Raw genomic sequence first — 21,042 nt, forward strand, 5'->3', positions numbered from 1 at the left:
TTAAAAATGAATAAAAAAAAAAACTTCAGAAAAATTCTTAGGCCCATTTTTGTTCAAATGTTGGTAATTTAATTGCTTACTTTGTGTCATTTGTTGCATATTTTTGCATGAATGTGTGCCTACCCTTTCCTTTGTGTGTGTGTGTGTGTATCCCTACATGTGCATGTATATCCCTATAAGGAGGAACATGATGAATTGAGGTTATGTAATATTCAATTATCACCTAATGGTGAGGAATCTAACAGAATCACTTCGAGTTTTAACAATAGTGATTCTATTAGACCCCTTAGTTATGCGCATTTTTTTGCATGCCTTTGTGATTTTCATGCTTTGAATAAATACCTACTCTATTGATTGCATGTGTTATTAAAATAAAATTTCATAATAAATCTTCCTTTAAACTTGGGGGTTATGTTTTCGCATGCCCTCAAGAAATCGGAGGTGTGGCGTTTTTGTCTCTCATAAGGCCTCTCAATATTTAAAGGTCTGGTAACTCAATAAGCAATTAATCCTCATTAGGATCATTGGGAGGTTGTGTCTTCGCACGCCTTTAGAGATCCCGAGATAAGAGTAGCTTTTGTTTTTCGCAGTGTTTCCCAATATATTTTGGATTGGAAATTGAAATAAAAATGAAGAATATGAATCTTGATGAGTTAATTTCAAGGGTAATTTAAAGCTAATCAAGTGCCATTCATCCAATGGGTGTAAAGGGGTGCTAATACCATCCCTTTACATAATAGTACTCCCGAACCCGACCTAATGACATGGACCATTAACTATCGATTTCCTTAGACATAGGAATAGCTTAGAGACAAATGAACTCGTAGTATCTTAAATAGGTGTTCTAACCTCACCTACAGTAAGAATAGATTAGTGGTGATTCTATTGGACTATATTGCGACCCATTTCTCACTGCATACATTCTCTTTTTTATATATATAATTTCAAGTTTGTCATTCGGTCGTGGCAATTCGGAGATTCAACCCCCATATTTCGAGAGTTGACCCTTCTGGGATGTCATGACACACACACATACACACAATGTTAGTTATTCAAATATCCTATCACAGAAAGACATACCATTAGTAATTTGAATTTTATAGATTTTTTAAAATTGTACAACACCTTACAAATGTATAACAACATCACATAATATAGTACTACCACATAGTGCGCCTTAAACATCATGCAAACTTTCTCCAAGTATCACCATTTATTTTCAATAATTTCAACGAAAATGAACAAACCACATCGACAATCAAATAATTGGACAACAATAATACAATTAATTATGTACATAAATATACACACACAAACATGCACACACAGCAAATATGCACACATAAACACACACACATATGTACATACATCATATGCATATTTACACTTTTTTAGGGTTGGGTCAACACTACCAACTATGCACCGGTACACCAATATCAAAACATATAAATGTTGACTAATATGGGTAATATTGAACTTGCTAAAATGAAATGGTTGAATAACTAATAAAAAAATGAAATTATTCAGGAATGTATATTGAATGCAGAGATTACACATTGAATTTCTGGTATTCGATCCTTTAAAAAAAGAGTCTGTGATTGTTCCAAAAGATATGAAATAAAAGATACAATAGAGTTAGATGCTCATTACAGTTCCGAATAATACATAAGTCAAACAAATCTCATCCCAAGAATCAATCATAATTATTTTAAGATTCAACCATACAAAACTACTTTTCACGCCACATTGAAATTTAGCCCACATTATTTAACTAAAACATAGTTTGAATTAATTAGTTTCAAGAAATCTATTTCCATAAAAATATTTTCATAAAAAATATCATAATTTTAGGAATATGATTTAAATACACAGGCACACACAAAGTTCCAAATGTCTAAGGTGAGAATTTAAGAAAAAACCCTACCTCAGGTTGTGACACTTGACTCAATAATTTTGGTTTGGAAAACTCTAAGGACCCAAAAGCAGATGGGAAAATGAAAACAAAATTTGAAATATATCCTTCTCTAGCATGGAAACAAATCTTACCCTTTCTGACTTTTCTTTTACAACTTTGACTCAATTTCACCCTAATAAGTTTTCATATTTACAGTCAGCCTTGAATCTTATTTCTACTATGCATATGTCTTTTACATGAAATTTTTTATGAATAGTAGAGGGGAAAATATACTTACATCCCTTAAACTATACTATTGACTACAAATACCTCCTTAAACTGTTACTCCTTACATTATTTTTATGGCTGTAAAAAATTGCTTTCATTAATAAAAAAATAATTAAATCTAATGGATTATTATAATGCATATGACACGTGAATGGTTAATAATTGTTTTAGACAAAATTACTTTTGTAAGCCTAAGGAATATTTATTATTAATAAGTTTTACTCAGTGCATGTGCAAAAAAATGCCCACAAGGAAAACAAAGACAAGAATTTATTTTGAGTTTACACAATAAAAAAAAAAGGAAAAAATATATATTAAAAACATAGAAAATAATTGAATTATAAAAATAAAAAAAAGGGATAAAAACTTGAGGAATTAAATAACTAACCGTATCAGATAAAAATTATTATATCTGCATAACATGGTAGTATAGTATACAATATAAAATAGCATATACTATATATTACAATTTTTATATATTGACGTAATATATCTTATGAAATTACATTGTACTATCTAAAAAAATCATAAAAGAAATATTTTTAAAAATTAATAAAATAAATATTTTTTTAATTTATTTGTATAATTTAATACATTTTATACATAGTGAATATAAATGCTATTTAAAACTTCATAACAATTATGGCAGTCCTATGGTACTATTGCTATCAAATTAGATGGAGTGGAATTAAAATAAGAGTATAAAAGTTTTTTTATTATTATTTCAGTTAACGGATTTTAATACCCTTATCTTTTGATAGTTTAGGAAGCGTAAATATTGTTTTTAAAAGTTTAAGAAGCATTTGTAATGAATTATATAGTTTAGGGGGTGTAGCATATTTTTCTCAATAATAAATAAGGCAGATCCATATATAGTGGGGAATATAATAAGAGTTTGTTTTTAAAATTAAATTAATTTTTTATCTACTTTCTTTTATAGGTTGGATGCGTCCAAAATAGAGTTTCGTAATTAATTTTCATAGAATAAGATAACATTTAAGATATCTCTATAGAATTTAAATTTTGCATAAAAACAATACCCATGCCTCTGTGTCATCAAATCTTTGAATAAGATGTTTAAATTTTATTTTTTGTTCTGTTTTGTTTTTTGCTTTTTTTTCTTTGTTTTTTATAATTTTACCTTCAACTCATTCAATCGAACGAAAAATTAAAAATTTTTTTACTTTTAGATTTGTTGTTTGAAATAATAGTTTCACAATCTCATATTTTTAGACTGACATTTGCTATATGTTTACCCTCTAATTTTTATGATTGATGAGTATGAGCTTTTTAATTTTGTAATTTCTTGATCCATATATGTGTATAATGGGCAGCAAAGCAATTTTAAAAACAAGGATGTTATCAAATATAATATTATACCTACAATATTGAGTAATAAGCCATTTTCTTATTATTGAGTTGTCAACCAGTACATACTGAACAGCAAATAAATTATTCAGCAATATTTTTTTCTTGCAATAATATAGAAAATTAAAAAATGTTAAATAATCATGTAACTAAAACATTTAACTATATCTTTTTAATTGTCATAAATCACTTTTCATTTGATTTATCATTTTTCAAAATTTATTCAGCTAATTGATTAAATATGTCAAACTCACAATGCAATCATTAGCTACTAAATTTAAAAAAAAAATTGGCAAAAGATACCTCGACTGATGTTTGACAAAAAAACGGGTACGAGATTTCAAAAATGTCACAGATCTTCCCTAAAGTTTCAAAAATGTCATAAACCTCCCCTGAATTTTGTCAAAAGGATAAAAATCTCTCCTAAAAAACTTAACTTTTTTTGTAAAAATATAAGAGAATGTTTGTATCTTTCTTACAAACCTCAAGCGAAGCCCTTGAAATTCTTAAACCTCAGGGAAGGTCTCTGAAATTTTTAAAACCACAAGGGAGGTCATTATTTTTTCACGAAACTTTAGGGGATGTCAATGTCTTTTATCTTTAAAAAATTAAATCATTTTAAAAAGTAAACACGACCATAAAAATGGTTTTAGCGATCATTTTGAACTTAAAACATCACACTTTCAAGTGCTCTTAATCATACCAAATTTCATCTAAATGCAACAAAAAGGCAAATCCCTTCTAGGCACCAGCAGGGCTTGGAAATCATTGAAATCTTGTAGGAGAATTCTCAGTTTTCCTTACAACACTCTCAATTGGCTATGAGCTACCAACTCCATAAATAACAAATTTTGAAATCACAATATTAATTCCCAATCTTAGTTTGGAGAAAGACCATAACTCATATCTAATTCATCTAAATGGAAGTTAATGACAATCCCTATTGGACAATCATTGGTAGACGCAACAAATAATCCCCCATATTTGTGCCGTAAATACTGCAATAATTTAAACAAAATGTTACTATTTGGTCAACAATTTATTTTGTGAGCTAGTAATTAGGACTGTGTTGGACTATATAATTTAATACTCATATCCACCCATCCCAAGAGTAAAAATATTCCAAATAATTTAGTATTCTCACAAGAAAAATGCAGAACCATTCTAGCATCTCAGAACTTGAAATCATTGAAATCTCTCATAAGAAATTCTCAATATTGACGACACTCTTACTTGACCATGAGTGACCAATTGCATCAATAACAAATTTTGAAAACACAAATATATTAATTTCCAATTCTAGTTTGGAGAAAGACCATAATTCATACCTAATTCATCTAAATAAAAGTTATTTCATTAATGACAACTATTCGACGATCATTCATAGGGGATATACCGTAAGTATTGCAACAATCTAGAAATAAAATTTTACCATTCTGTCAACAATTTATTTTGTGAGATAATAATTAAGATTGAGTTTGACTATGATTTAATATTCATCCCCCAATCCCAGAAGTAATATATTTTACTTAATTTAGTATTTTCACAACCGACATCTATGATAATGCAACCCTAAGAGAGAATTATATAATACGGGTTCAGACCTTCAAAGTAACAATGTCTCTTAAACCTAAAGAGCAAAGCTGCAATCGGGATCACAACTCGTAACTGTCGTAAAAAGTCTAAAGACGACATTATTTACCCTTAATAGTATGCGTGTGTATACATATTTCTCAATTGATTTCACTAGCTTGATTCCTTTTTGAAGAAAATATAAATATTGTAATATATATCCAAATTAAATTCAATGTATGAGATAGACTTCCCCCCCAACCAACACCACCTCCAACCTTCTAGGGTTGGGGAAATCAAATTAATACAAATATTTCTGTTATTTTCCCCCGTCATTGTCTGATGTGTTTAATTACAAAACTACTATTATTTAAACCCGACAACGATTAGCAAGAAAATCACATCCTTCATAGACTTCAAACCCTGACTGGTCTAGTTCTTCTTCTTTAAAGCAAGCACACCGTTTACTCACTTTCCCAGTCAAAGCAATATCGAGAGGTCTCTGAACTAACCTTGGGTAGCCAGTATCGCACCAAACCTGATTAGAACGAGGAAATATACAGTTCAATGAAATGAAATGGCGGCAGTTCTCATGCTTCTTTTTTTTTTTATACATCCTAACATGCATCCCTATGGATGCAAGTTTTTTAAAACAACTGGGAAAAAATGAAGAAGAAGAAGAAGCTTGAGAATACAACACTCGTGGAAATATAGAAAGCTAAAATAGCAAGTCTAGAATGAATTTAAAAGGAAACTGACTGATACAGGCAGAGGCAAAGGGTTAAGAATAGACTGTCAGTCTCTTAGTGTCAATAGAAGTCACGACTCAAAACATTGTTCACGAGTACGGAAAACGCATACCTCTCCCCCCTCTTCCTGACTCCACCTTGAACTGCAACTGGGTATTTTAGCTTCTTCTTCCTTCTGTTTCTCCAAAAGTTGTGTGCCTCTAGCAGCCTTTGCTTCAACTCCTTTCAAATATTTTGTCGGATTGCCTTCACTATCATAGTAATGACCCACCAGCTTACCAACAAATCTGACCATATGTGAGGACCAAGTAAATATCAAGCATTGTGCATGTTTCTTTAAAAATAGTATCAATAATAATTTTATATCAAAAGGACAGTATCTTGTGTTTTTTGTCTGCGACCGCTTGTCTTGTGTACATGGGATGGGTCACCATCATGTACATTATAGTAGAGCATAGGTTTGTGCATTGAGTGTGTTAATCAATACTTGAGTTTAATCACAATCCAATTCAGGATGCATTGAATTTCTTTTCTCCATAAAACAGAGCATTGCCTACCCATTACCTCAAAATTTCTCATGGGTTTTAGAAGCACTTGGCTGCAAATGGATTGAATCCAACTGCTTGTTCTTTCTTTGCTAGAAGCCTTGAACTATGTAAAAAGGCACTTGAACCAAATGGCTTGGTAACGTTCAAGGCACTGTAGTACTCTTTATGATACATTGGAACTACACTGTAGTAAAAGTAGCATTTCACTGTGCTGTAGAACAATATTATTTTAGGGTAATTTTTTTCTTTTCTATTGATCCTAGTTTAGGAAATATTTTGAGCCTTTATACTAAGTAACATCTGGGATTTTTGGGATTTTCTTTTGGAGTTTAGCAAGTCCTCGCATGTTTTGTACAGGCTTTTTTTTGCAATTTTAATGAAGCATTGTGATAATGCTGCTAAAAGTTATTTGCGTTTTACTGGTTGTGAACATGACCTGGAACAATTTCATCTACTCCCAGTATTCCCTCAAAAATCCTAATAAGTCAATTTCCACAGCTTTTGATATTTTTCATGCATTAGAGAGAGAGAGAGAGAGACAGAGAGAGAGAGAGAGAGATCACAGTTATATTCAACAGTATATCCCTCCAAAGAAAATTTTAAAATATTTTCTTTTCAGTTATTTCATCCATATAATTTTGTAAATTTGATGAAAGTAGAGAGGTTTGTCACTTGGTTCCTAAAGTGCACTATGCCCTAGGTTCAACAGAAGAGAGATTCAGTGGAATTGAGAATCACCTGAGCTAAATGTACAGACACACAGGGCATAGCACCTGCTAGCGCCCACTGCAGCTTTGCATTGGAAATGAAGGAGCTTGATTTGATCCCTTCTAAAAAAAAATGCTGGACAAAGAGACTAGACTCTCTGATGAGACTAAAGCAGCACACTGACTTTTCTAATACAGCTGTGGTGCATCTTAATTACAACTGAAACCCTATCTCTGAGGGAGCTTCATTAAGCAGCCTAACAAGTGATGAATGGAAATTAAAAATAACCACTAGTAGAGTTAAGTTTGGTTCAAAGAATGAAATAAGGTGGGAATGAAATAGTTGTATACAGATAATAATTAACAAGAAAGCCACTATGCAAAAGTTTCTCAAACCCTGTCAAACAAGGAATAGGATATGAACATTCCTATGGTGAAATTTGGAAATAATCATTCCTTGTCCATTTTCCATGTTATAGGTTAATAATATTTTTTTAAAAATAAGAAAAGAAAATTATATTAAAATAAGAGAATATACAATACAGAAGACAAGAAATCCACCCATATCTTACGAAATACAAAAGAAAAGCAATACAGTGAACAATTAATGCAGCAAAGACGTCCAATGACCGAATTAAGACCAAAGTAACTCCTAGAAAAGCACCAGCCAGAGATGCCCAAAGCAAAACAAAGCAGACCAATCTATCCCAAAGCAAATGAAGAGGGAGAGCCTTGTCCCAAACGAAAATCCTCAAGTTACTTCTCAGCCAAATGCACCATACTAGCAAGTAAATTTCAACACATTAAAATCCTACAATACTTCCTATGCATGAAATCTCAAAATGTCAAAATAAACAACTCCACCTCAGTACTAGGGCATACCCAGCGTTCCCCGTCAATATAAAAAGGAGAATCCACAACCACAAAACATAAAGACAATGCAGAAAAAGATGCACAATGGTCTCACTTTTCTACAGCCCATACACACATATCAGGTGACAAAGCCTTATTAGCCCTCCTTTTCTGCAAACAATCATTTGTGTGTGTACAATTCAAAATCACGCAAAACAGAAGACTGGACTTAAAAAGAAACCTTGGCCATGCAGCAAACACAAGCCTCGAGTTTCAAGGAAACACTGTCTTCCAAATAAATTTATTCAATAAGTGAGGACTATCATTCGGGTAGAACAAGATAGGAATAGAAGGATTTGTAGGAAAAAGGAGCCAGGACTATAAAAAGACCATAATCTTCTATCCAGGAAAGAGAGAAATCAACAAGAATCAAAGATGGAGCTTGTTAAACTTAATTTACATTGTTGGCCCACAATCTAACAGCTTGAGATAGGCAAGCTGGTAATCTAACATGGTATCAGAGCCAGTTACCATGAGGTCATGGGCTCTAGTCTTGCTGCCCGTGTTTATGTGTGATGTTTAAAATTTTATTATATTCCCTATAAGCATGGGAAACATTCCCACCCAACTCAACATCCCAACCATTCCTGAGGAGCTCATATTCACTTTTGATTACCTTATGCCAAATAGATTCAGTTTTTAAAGGAAAACACCATAATCATTATCCCCCTAAAGAAATACTCGTGTAGAATAAGCTCCCAAGCCTCAATCCTCCCATAGATGCAGGCTTCTTCACAACCTCCCAAGTCCCAACATACTAAATGATCTTTTCAACCCTCCCCCACTCTTGATCAAAGAGAATATTTAATGAACTTCTCTAACCTATCAGCCACTCTAATCAATTCTAAAGACTGCCAAAAAATAAATAAGAATACTGTATAGATGCCAAAACTAAAGCAGTATGACCACCTGAGAAAAATAACTAGGCTTCCACCCATCTAGCCTCTTGGCCACTTGCTCTACAACAGAATCCAAAAACAAGTAGCTCAAGGATAACCTCCAGAAGGAAGACCTAAGTATGTTGTAGGCTTTCTTGCACTCTACGGAAAGCTAGTGAAGCAAGATGTCCAGTGAACTCAAATTCAAGCCAACCAAACTAGAGTTGTACAAATTGCTCTTGAACCCAGAAACAACCTCAAAAATATGTAAAAATGTTAAAACATTCTTAAAACCCCTAACCCATCTTTCAAAAATAGAATAGTATACCCATCAAACTAAAAATGGGGATACCAACCTCCTTTCTACCCATACTAATCCATTTCAAAATCACCCAATAAGTCCCACACCCAGAGAACATCCTACTCAAGACGTCAACCACTAGTGTGAACAAGGGTACAAATGATCACCTTGACTCGCAAAACCCTCAAAGCTGAGAACCAAGCTCTGGGTTGAGCATTCACAATCACTAAAAACGGTAGAGGAAAAAAAACCCCTATTTCATTGCCTCTGCCTACCTCCAAATCCCTTCTTACTTTAGACCCTATGCAAAAGACCCCAACTTACTTCATCGTAAACCATCTCAACATCTAGCTTGAGAACTATCCCTGCCCAATCCTCACATCCTACTTCATTCCCCAGCAAGGCAGCATCTAAAATGGTCACACAATCATTGGGATGAAATTTTCATTAAAATCATTCTTATCACCAAACTAAGTGGCTTACAATTCCTAACCTGTAAAGACCGATCCTTTTAGGGCAAGAGGAATAAAGGTGGAATTAACACTCTTACATACAACCCCATTAAAATAAAACTCATTGACCACCATCAGAAAATCATCTTTCACATTATCCATGTAAATGAGAAAATGCCCCAATAAAATAATCTAGGCAAGCACTAAAGCCACTTCATAACACACTTCCTTCACCTCTTATTCGATAAGTCCTCTCTAAATAGGACTTTGGTCCTCAAAACTAGGGCTCTAATTGAGTTCATTAATCAAGTGTCAATCATTGGCCTTAACTCATTCTCTTTGGAAAACACTAGCCTATGAAAGTTATGACGAGTCAATCTCATACCTTCCATCAAAACATAGTAGGTTCCAACTTGATACAATTTGACTCTTAACACTATGAAAATGACCACGGAGTGCTCAAACAAGGACCTCTTGATTCAAGTTTGAACCCACTCAGTATTGAAAAAGAATCTATGGAGCTACTTGCCTACTTCCCAAAACAAATCAAAGTGAACTCGGCATTAGATAAGGATTACCTGCAAACCATAGTCTTGAATAAACTCCTCAAAACACCACAAGCTAACAAAGATTTTACAGCCCCCTAAATTCTCTTGAGAAGCCTTTGAGACATTGAATTCACACCCCCCCTCTTTCCCAAACACCACCACAAACCACAGAGCCCACAAACTCATCAAAACACCATTTTCTAGCACACTCTAAAGCCACCTAGTCTCTTGAGAAGTCCTTGAGAAATTAAAATCAACCCACACCCCCCCCCCCCTCCAAAAAAAAAAAACCACCACCACAAACCACACAAGCCATAAACTCATCAAAACTCACATGCTCGTGGATATTCTAGAGCCCCTAGCTCCACCTGAGACACCTTTGAAACATTTAAATCCCCCCCCCCCCCCCCCTTTTTTTCCCAACACCAGCATAAACCACGCAACTCAATCAAATCTCCAAGCTCATCCTAAAGAATGGCCTAAATCAAGGACAATTCAAACCATACAATGGAATAATGTTTTAAAAGGCAAAGGTGTCAACCGTGAGGTGAGGCGTTATGGCCCTTAAAAGGCAAGAAGTAAGCCTTAACCCATTGAGACACAAGCTATTTGAGAATTTTATTTTTGGCTAAAAATATGCAAATAAATTACATATACTTTTAATAACAAATAAAATTAATCAACTATGATTTGTAAATTACGTGTTGACATTCAAAAAAAACTAGCCTGAATTCATTAAGTAAATTATGCCAAAATATAGCTATACCATTAAAAAGTCTAAATTGATTTCAACATCTTAGATGCACCTCTCAATTATTCTGGAATGGTTGCGATTAGAGATTTAGAAATCAACTCATATTATGACATTCATTGCATATAAACATGTAGTTAAAATTTCTAGCCAAATCGAACTTGAGATTCACACACCCAAATGCACAAGCCTCAACAACAAAAGGCACAAAAGGCATGCTTTTGTACAAATGTGTAAGCCTTAACATGCAATGTGTTGGCCATTTTGGGATTTGGTATTGTAGACCGAACTTCAAGGTTCTTTAGGCATCCCTTGTGTTGAGGTGAACCACAATTGATCCTTTTAAAACATTGTATGGAAGTAAACTACCACTCCCCTCAGCCTCTAATGTCTAAAAAACTTACATAAAAAAAAAAAAAAAAAATTTAAAAAAAACCACCTCAAATGTGAACCATGCATACCAAACAATTAAAATACATCATGACAATCCAAGGACGACATCTAAGCCCAATTCTTGAACAAACGGCCCAAATACGCCTAATAAAACAACCATCCACCAACTCCAATTTCATTTCCTAAAGGAAGACAATATCTGGCTTACATCCTACTAAAATCTCCCACAAAGCCTTCTTCATAATTCTATCCTATAAGTCCCTCACATTGATCTCAAAATCCTCATAGGAAATCTAAAAGCCCCCTCTTCTCTATCTTTACCCCCATCATAGTCTATAGATGATTCAAGTGTTTTCAATTCCATATTTTTTCCTTCAATTTCTTCCTACTATCCCCTCTCAAGGACACTAACACCTTCAACTCCTTCCCAACCCATTGAAGACCCACATCTTTAAGAAAAGAATATACCTAGTGTTGTTCCCACCTAGAGGTTCAATGATAACATTCCCTTTATCAATAGAATCCCTATGGCAAATAGGGAAAACACTACCAACTATGACCTCCTTCGTTATGGATAAGATCCCTTAATTGTTATCATTCCCTAGACACAACCCAAAAATTATTCTCCAAATTATCAAGTACCTCAAACCTATAATTGAATCACTCTACCATCCAAATTCACCTAGACCAACCACAATTTGCTCCAAGAGCACCCTGTACCCTATTCACATAGTTACTAATATCAAGCTAGTTACTAATATCAAGCATCAATGAGCTCCCTCATCACTTTCTTTGCTTTTTTGAATGGTATCACCAGAAGCGCTTCTGCTTGCATAACCATTTGGTTCATGCTAGAACGCTTCCTTAGCGACTAAGCCATATGAATTGAGGCTTAAAACCTCCTTCATTTCTGCAAGAAAAGTCACAAGCAGGACAGGTAGATGATGTCAATAAGAAGCAGAGAAAGATGAGAGATATAGGGGAAGAAAGTAACTGAGAAGAAATAAGGGAAGGGGGAAAAGAAGAAGTCATCTGATGGAGGGAGAGACCTCCTCCTGAGAGAGTAAACGCAAGATTTTTTTTTTCTAATATAGAAAAAAGAAGAAATTTAATAAAATGTGAAAGAAGGTATAATAAGGAGCATAAGAAATCCTCTTTTGCAGAAAAAAGGAAAAAGAAAAAATTATTGCAATCAAAATAAAACTACTATAAATCTTGTCATAAATCAGAAAAACACACCCACCCAAAACCAATCAGCTGCAACAGCCCAATGTGATGTCAAATAATGAATCCAATCCCATAGCACAGAATAAGTCATCTTCTTCCTTGTAAGATATGAGCATTCTATTCCAACCAAATACCCCACAAGACGGCAAAAAACCCACACCTCCATTAGGCTCTTGGAAAGTTTCAAAATTTATCCAGTCAACTCTCCTTGATTATAGGAGAAATTTCTATAATTATGTAAATAATCTTAGGAGATATTCTAGGATATATTCTTAGGAGATATTCTAGGAGATTTGTTAGCAATTGTCATTCCTTCCTTTTTTCTATTCTTTCCTTTATTATTCTTTCCTTTTAGATCATCCTTGTAGTCTATAAGACATTCAGATTGTACCTAATTTTACAATAATAAGAAATACTATTTTCAATACTTCTCCACTTCTAGATGGTATCAGAGCCTGGTTTTCTTTTCCTTTCGGCAGTCATAGCCTCTAAAACCTAGGCCTCACTGCCTTAACTCTGTTCAGCCTCCATTATGTCTGAAATTTCCGAAACTTCCACCATGGCCAAACCTGAACCTGTGGTCAATACAAAAATTGAAACCAAGGTAGCCCATACCGAACCCCATTCAGTCCAAATCACAAATATCTGTATCAATGAAGCCAACTTCTTGATATGGTCTCAGTCCGTTCGAATGTATATCCGCGAAAGAGGTAAGATTGGGTAACTTGCTGGTGAAACCAAGGCCCCTGACAAAGCATACCCATCATATGCTATATGGGATGCTGAAAATTCCATGATTATGGCTTGGCTTGTGAATGCAATGGATGAAGATAGTAGTGCTAATTACATGTGTTATCCTACTGCAAAAGAACTCGAGGATAATGTTAGTCAGATGTATTCTGACCTTGGAAATTATTCCCAGATTTATGAATTGCAGCAAAAAATTGGCAAGACCAAACAAGGGGAAGATAGTGTGACTAACAAGGGGAAGATAGTGTGACTAAGTATTTCAATGTCCTTAAGGGACTGTGGCAGGACTTGGATCTATTCAATGATTATGAATGGAAGAGCCCTGACGATTGTAACTACAACAAGAAGATGGTGGAAAATGCAAGAATTTTTAAATTCTTGGCTGGACTCAATGATGAGTTTGATGAGGTCAGGGGGAGGATTCTTAGTAGACAGCCTCTGCCTCCAATCGAAGAGGTATTTTCTCAAGTGAGACGTGAAGATTGTCGCCGGAATGTTATGCTAAATAAAAAAGGGGCTGATGGAACAGTTGAGAACTCGGCTTTGGTTGCTGCTAATCCTACTGTTTTGGTTGCTTCTAATGCCTCTGTACAGCGGTCATATCCCAATCAAAAATCTCAAGTATGGTGTGACTATTGTAATAAGTCTCGCCATACCCGAGAAACCTACTGGAAACAACATGGAAAACCAGCCAATTGGAAGAGCAAAAAACCTGAACCTGGAAACAACCAAGTGATTCCTAGAGCAAATGAAACCCAGACCAATGTTCTAAGTTCAGAGCAGATGGATCAGCTTCTTCAACTACTGAAATCCAATCTAATATCCGGTACTTCTATTGGTTCCTTGGCCAAAACAGGTAATATGTCGAGTGCCTATTCCAGCTCTTTGGCCTTTGCACCATGGATTATTGATTCAGGTGCATCCGACCATATGACTAGTATATCTCAATTGTTTCAATCTTATTATTCTAGTCCGGTTAATAAAAAGGTTAGGATTGCAGATGGGAGTCTTTCATCCATTACAGGAGCAGGTTCAATTAGAATTTACGGGAAAATAGAATTAAAATCTATCATTCATGTTCCTAAACTTACTTGCAATCTTCTATCTATTAGTAGATTATCCCATGATTCTAATAGTCGTATCATATTCTTTGATTCTCACTGTGAATTTCAAGACGAGAACTTGGGGGCGATGATTGGCAGTGCTAGGATGATCGATGGCCTTTATTATTTTGATGATACCCTATTCAGCAATAAACAAGCTCAGGGCTTGAGTGGTAGTACTAGTTCAATCCCTATGCGTGATCAAATAATGCTTTGGCATCTTAGATTAGGGCATCCTAGTTTTTCTTATTTAAAATATTTGTTGCCTAATCTGTTTAAAATTTTGAATTGTACTTCTCTTCATTGTGACGTGTGTCATTTATCAAAAAATCATCGAGTTCCTTATATTTCAAAAGGCTACCGTGCATCAAAACCTTTTTATTTGATTCATAGTGATGTTTGGGGTCCCTCTAAGGTTACTACCTTATCCGGAAAAAAATGGTTTGTGACTTTTATAGATGATCATACTCGGATTTGTTGGCTATGTTTGATGAATGGAAAATCTGAAGTTGAAATATTATTCAAGAATTTTTATACCATGATCGAAAACCAATTTAACACAAAAATAAGCATACTTCGCATGGATAATGGTACTAAATATTTCAACCAAGTTATGGAAAATTTTTTGAAAGAAAGAGGGATTCAACATCACTCCACTTGTCATGACACCCACAACAAAATGGCATCGCTGAAAGAAAAAATCGTCATTTACTTGAGGTTGCACGAGCTATAATGTTTTCAATGCATATTCCAAAATATTGGTGGGGGGGTGCTATTCTAATGGCTTGTTACCTTATTAATAGAATGCCTACCCATGTGCTGCAATATATCACTCCTTTGGCATTCCTAAAAAAATCCTTTCCTGATAATAGGATAATTTCTTATCTACCTCAAAGTATTTGGATGCACTATTTTTGTTCATATTCCAACTCGCCTTAGATCTAAACTTGATCCTAGGGCTGAAAAATGTGTGTTTCTTGGATATGCTCCCAATAAGAGAGGGTATAAATGTTTGAATCCAAAAACAAAAACAAAAAAAATTCACATCAGTATGGATGTCATTTTTTATGAAAATCAATCTTACTTTAACCAAACTTATCTTTAGGGGGAGAAAGAGAGTAGTGAAGATCATTTTTGTCAAACTTCTATACCAATGCCTAATGTTTTCCTTGACATTGACATCCCTATACAAAACATTCAAGGAACTGAAATTTAAATAGTGAAAAAAATAGAAATCCCAATCTGCCTGTACAAAGCATAAGATAATCACAAATAGGGGGAGAATTGCTACGGAATAATCCCTCCTTTGAGCTTCGTGTTTATAATAGAAGCAGGTATCGTTCTAATATTAAGGATCATCCCAGAATTTCAAAGCAGAATCAATCATCACCTCAAAAAACTGGTCATTTGGAAATCCCAGGTAATCCTTCTACTACACTTCCAGTTGATCAATCTACTGACCTTGATGTACCTATAGCCATTAGGAAAAGAGTTAGAACATGTACCACACACCCCATTGCCAAATATTTATCATACCATAGACTCTCTCATAATCATAAGGCCTTTACATCCAATATTTCTCACCTATTTGTTCCAAGGACCATTCGGGAAGCTATGGATCATCCGGATAGGAAGTTAGCAGTTCTTGAAGAGATGAATGCACTATGGAACAACAGTACTTGGGAAATTGTTGATTTTCCAAAGGTGAAGAAAATTGTAGGTTGCAAATGGGTGTTTACAGTTAAAAGCAAGGTTGACGACAATATAGAGAGATATAAGGCAAGACTCATTGCAAAATGGTTTACACAAACATACGAAATTGACTATCAAGACACTTTTGCTCCAGTGGCCAAGATAAACTCAATCCGAGTGTTACTCTCCTTAGCTGTACATTCTAACTGGCCCTTACATCAGTAAAAATGTAAAGAATGCCTTTTTAAATGGAGATCTAGAGGATGAAGTGTTGATGGAATTACCACTAGGTTTTGAAGGTAATCTTGGCAGAGATAAGGTGTGTAAATTGAAAAAAATCATTGTATGGGCTCAAGCAATCTGTGAGAGCTTGATTTGAACGCTTTGGGAAGGCTGTAAAGGGTCATGGTTATAGTAAAGGTCAAGCCTATCACACCATGTTCTATAAGCACTCAAGTGAAGGGAAGGTTGCTATTCTAATTGTCTATGTTGATGATATTATTTTGACAGGTAATGACAGCAAGGAACTTGAGAAATTAAAACAAATGCTTGCTAATGAATTTGAGATTAAAGACTTGGGTGACTTGAAGTATTTTCTCGGTATGGAATTTGCAAGGTCAAGAAAAGGTATTTTTGTTTCACAAAGAAAGTATGTGCTCAACTTGCTTGGAGAAACAGGTTTACTAGGGTGTAAAGCAGCTGAGACCTATAGAGCCTAATCTTAAACTACAACCCGCGAAGCCTGAGGAAGTAACCAATAGATACCAGTACCAAAGATTGGTTGGAAAGCTACTTTATCTATCACATACACGTCCTAGCATAGCTTTAGCTGTCAGTATGGTATGCCAATTCATGCACTCACTAGGGCCTGACCACTTTGATGCAGTTTATAGAATCCTGAGATATTTAAAGGGAACTCCAAGAAAAGTCTATTGTTTGAAGACCATAGACACACAAGTCGAGGTATACACTGATGCAGATTAGGCTTGGAGTATAACCGATCAAAGATCAACTTCTGGTTATTTTGCCTTTGTTGGTGGAAATTTGGTTACATGGTGAAGCAAAAAAACAAAATGTGGTAGCTAGGAGTAGTGCAGAGGCAGAATTTAGAGCAGTTGCTCATGGAGTTTGTGAAGTATTGTGGATTAAAAAATTATTGGAAGAATTGAAAGTCACTAATCTGCTACCTATGAGACTGTATTGCGATAACAAATTTGCCATAGCCATTGCTCACAATCCAGTGCTTCATGAGAGAACAAAACATGTTGAGGTCGACAAGCATTTTATAAAGGAGAAGTTGGACAGTGGACTGATTTGTTTACTCTATATCTCTACTACTGACCAAGTAGCAAATATACTTGCAAAAGGACAACCAAAGAAGCAATTTGTAAATTTCATCGGCAAGCTTGCTATGGAATACATCTTCAAACTAGCTTGAGGGGGAGTGTTGGAAAGTTTCGAAATTTATCCAGTCAACTCTCCTTGATTATAGGAGAAATTTCTGTAATTATCTAAATAAACATAGGAGATATTCTAGAATATACTCTTAGGAGATATTCTAGGAGATTTGTTAGAAATTGTCATTCCTTCCTTTTTTCTATTCTTTCCTTTTAGTTTATCCTTGTAGTCTACAAGACATTCAGATTGTACCTAATTTTACAATAATAAGAAATACTATTTTCAATTCTTCTCCACTTCTAGACAAAGGCATCTATACCTCTCCCAAATCTAGTAAAGGAAATTGCCAAACAAATCCTCCACCAATTCTAGACAAACCCAACTCATTGCAAACAAGCCAAACAAATTATTCCAAACCCCTCCAAGTGAATAAACAATGCAAAAAAAAAAAAAAACCTAAGATGTTGATTTTGAAATGTCAAATAATACGCATCCGGAGAAATGCCCATAGAAAGCCTCCTACTCTACACCAATTGTCAATGTTGACTTTGTTAAGAACCACCAATCAAATAAAAGTTTTAATCTTAAAGGGGAGTTTGGCATACTAAATACTACAATTAACTGGAAAAGACATGTTTTTGGAAATCAAACACTCAAAAATTGAACATTAACCCCAGAGTAATTTAAATATCAAAATAAATCCCCAAAATAACTTAAATATTCGAAACAATCCAACATTAGCTAAAATTACTAAGCTATCCAAATTTTCCAAGAAAAATACAAATATGTAATTACTAAATCTTCAAGTAGAATATGATCTCCTAGAATTATCCATAGGCAAAACTCCATAAAAACTTCCCGATTAGAGAAAACTCAAAGTCAAGTTACAAAATGCCATGGTAGCAACCACTCAATTTTGGAACAACTTCAACCAAGGAGAAAAATGAAGAACTAGAATGAACTTTATCACAACCTCAATTAACATAGAAAAGAAGCAGATAAGTCCTCCAACTAAAGATTCATCACTTAAAAGCTTCAAATCATCTATCTCATGGCTTAAATGAGACAAAACCAACAGCAACAATGTTAAGAACTCAAACCGGCAAAATGAAGTCACTAGCAATAGCAAGCATGAAGGCTCTAACCAAGGTCTTAAATTTCGATTTCAACTCAAATTTCGAAGCTCCAAAAGAACGGAAATTTCAATTTCGATGTCAATTTCAATTTTGATTTGAAAAAATAACGGAAACTAGTAGTTAAGCATGAAATTCTTTGTGAAACCTTAGAAATGGTTAACAAATATAATAATATAAGTTTTAAGACTAATATATTACAAATTAAATACATCTATGTTTTGTATAGGGTGGAAAAGTTGTAAAATAGTATGTGTATCAAACATGTTTATAAGATAATGTACATTAAATAGATTCAGTTAATGCAAATGAAATTCATAATTTATTTAAATATTATTTATTATACAAATATTGATAATTTAGACATGAATGGTTAAATAAAATATTACTATAAGTTTATTTTTTCATAAAATTTCAAAAGTACTTGTGGTAACCTTTTGTTTCAATAAAATAAATTAAAAGAGAAATTTCACTTCACTCTTGAATCTCTCGTTTGAATTTCAACGAAATTTCATTGTATAATTAAAATTTCGACAAATTTCGCTAAAATTTCGAGGTTTCGATAAATTTCGGATGATTTGTTGAGATATCGATGGAAATTATGCAAGATGGAAATCAACTGCCATTTCGATTTCAAAGGTGACGGAAATCGAAAATTTTGATAATTTCGTGGAAATTTAAGATCATGGCTCTAACATTCTTTGATGAAATAACAAATCCATTAAAGAAGAAATTATGCTAACATCCAAACTGAGAGGCAAATCAAGAAAATATGCATTTGGTCCAATTCATTTGGTTTAAGGACATGTGGAGGGAAGAAGTAGATGATGGATGCACATATTCAATGGATGGAGTCTCAAGGGGATTCTCAATAATAACCAAGGAATCTTCAATAAATTCTAGACCAACCAATTTTTGCGCATTCCTTGGACTAGAAGTGGCCATTGAAGTTCATAAATTGAGTCATTGACAAGCATATCAGTCTCTATAGTTGGCAATTCATCTTGAATTTCATTGCAAGTCTTAGAATCTAAGCCTAGGGACAAGTCAAATTTTGGCCTAGAGGTAACATCAACTATGTATAGGGTCAACATCAACTATGTATAGGGTCACTAAAGACAAAAAACTATATGTTGGAAGGACTATGGTTCACTTCTTGAAAAGAAGACTCCTAACTCATGTCTATTAAATGTTTGGAAACTTTGCACTAACAATATGCAAATCATTAATGTGACATTCAATTACATCATAATTCACATAAGGGCGTAATATAGTGGGGTACTCTCTTTGAACAGGTTAAGTCCCCTCATCAACATTTTGGACAAGATTATGGCTATCAGTTGTCGCTTGACCACTTAGAACTTGCTCTAGTCTAATGAAATTTCCCAACATGAGACTTAGCCTCCGTTTGGGAGTACTTAAAAAGAATTGCTTATAGCACTTATCGCTAAAAATAAGCACTTTTTACAAAAAAAGTGTGTTTGGCTTACACTGTAACAATTATTTTTACAAAGAGTGCTTTTCTAGAACCACTTTCTTAAGAACGTTTTAAGTGAATTTTGAGTAGCAATAGGAGATAACTTTTTGACCACTTATAAGTGGCATTTGGCTTTGTAAATATAATGAATTTTTAGATGCAAATTTGTGACTTAAAAATTATATTAGAAAATAGTCATATTAGAAAATAGTCTTATAATATTTTATTATGTATTACAACAACAACAACAAAACCAAGCCTTAGTCCCACTAAGTGGGGTCGGCTATATGAATCCTTTTGCGCCAATTTATGCGATTATGAACAATTTCTTTTGATAGATTCAAGGATATTAAATCCTTAGTCACTATCTCCTCTCAAGTTATTTTAGGTCTACCCCTACCTCTTCTACTGCCCCCCCCCCCCCAACAATAACTAAGTCACTCTTCCTCACACGTGCACTATCTGGCCTACATTGCAAGTGTCATACCATCTGAGTCATCCCTCCCTTATCTTATCTTCTATAGGAGCTACACTTAATTTACCACGAATATGTTCATTCCTTAATTTATCTTTCAATGTTATACCACTCATCCATCTAAGCTTTCTCATCTCGGCAACTTTTACTTTTTGGACATTATGTTTCTTCATCGCCCAAAATTCCAATCCATATAGCATAGCTGGTCTTATAGCTGTCCTATAAAACTTCCCTTTCAATTTTAATGGCATTCTACGATCACATAGCACACTTGAAGCACTTCTTCATTTTACCCAACCTACTTTAACTCTATACATTACATCATCTTCAATTTCTCCTTCAGCTTGCATAATAGATCCAAGGTATCGAAATCTACAAGTGCTATTTATTTCTTTATCATCAAATTTAACTTTTTCTCCAATATTC

General features: G+C 34.2%; 1 protein-coding gene across 3 annotated transcripts in view; it reads right to left on the reverse strand.

The window, feature by feature from the left end:
• Nucleotides 1–5,309: 5,309 nt before the first annotated feature.
• LOC131147826 (membrane-associated progesterone-binding protein 4) overlaps nucleotides 5,310–21,042 on the reverse strand; it is a 60,752-nt gene continuing 45,019 nt past the window's right edge. For 2 of the 3 annotated variants that reach the window (XM_058097428.1, XM_058097429.1), the window contains 2 exons: nucleotides 5,984–6,158; nucleotides 5,310–5,660 (listed from right to left, as the gene is read on the reverse strand). In XM_058097428.1, the coding sequence (XP_057953411.1) occupies nucleotides 5,493–5,660; nucleotides 5,984–6,158 (343 nt within the window). In that variant the 3' untranslated portion in view covers nucleotides 5,310–5,492. Of the gene's footprint in view, nucleotides 5,661–5,983; nucleotides 6,159–15,831; nucleotides 15,913–21,042 lie in introns of all 3 variants that reach the window. The other variant, XM_058097427.1, reaches the window with a different exon arrangement.

This window comes from Malania oleifera, chromosome 2, assembly GCF_029873635.1.
Source record: "Malania oleifera isolate guangnan ecotype guangnan chromosome 2, ASM2987363v1, whole genome shotgun sequence".
NCBI classification, from domain to species: domain Eukaryota; kingdom Viridiplantae; phylum Streptophyta; class Magnoliopsida; order Santalales; family Ximeniaceae; genus Malania; species Malania oleifera.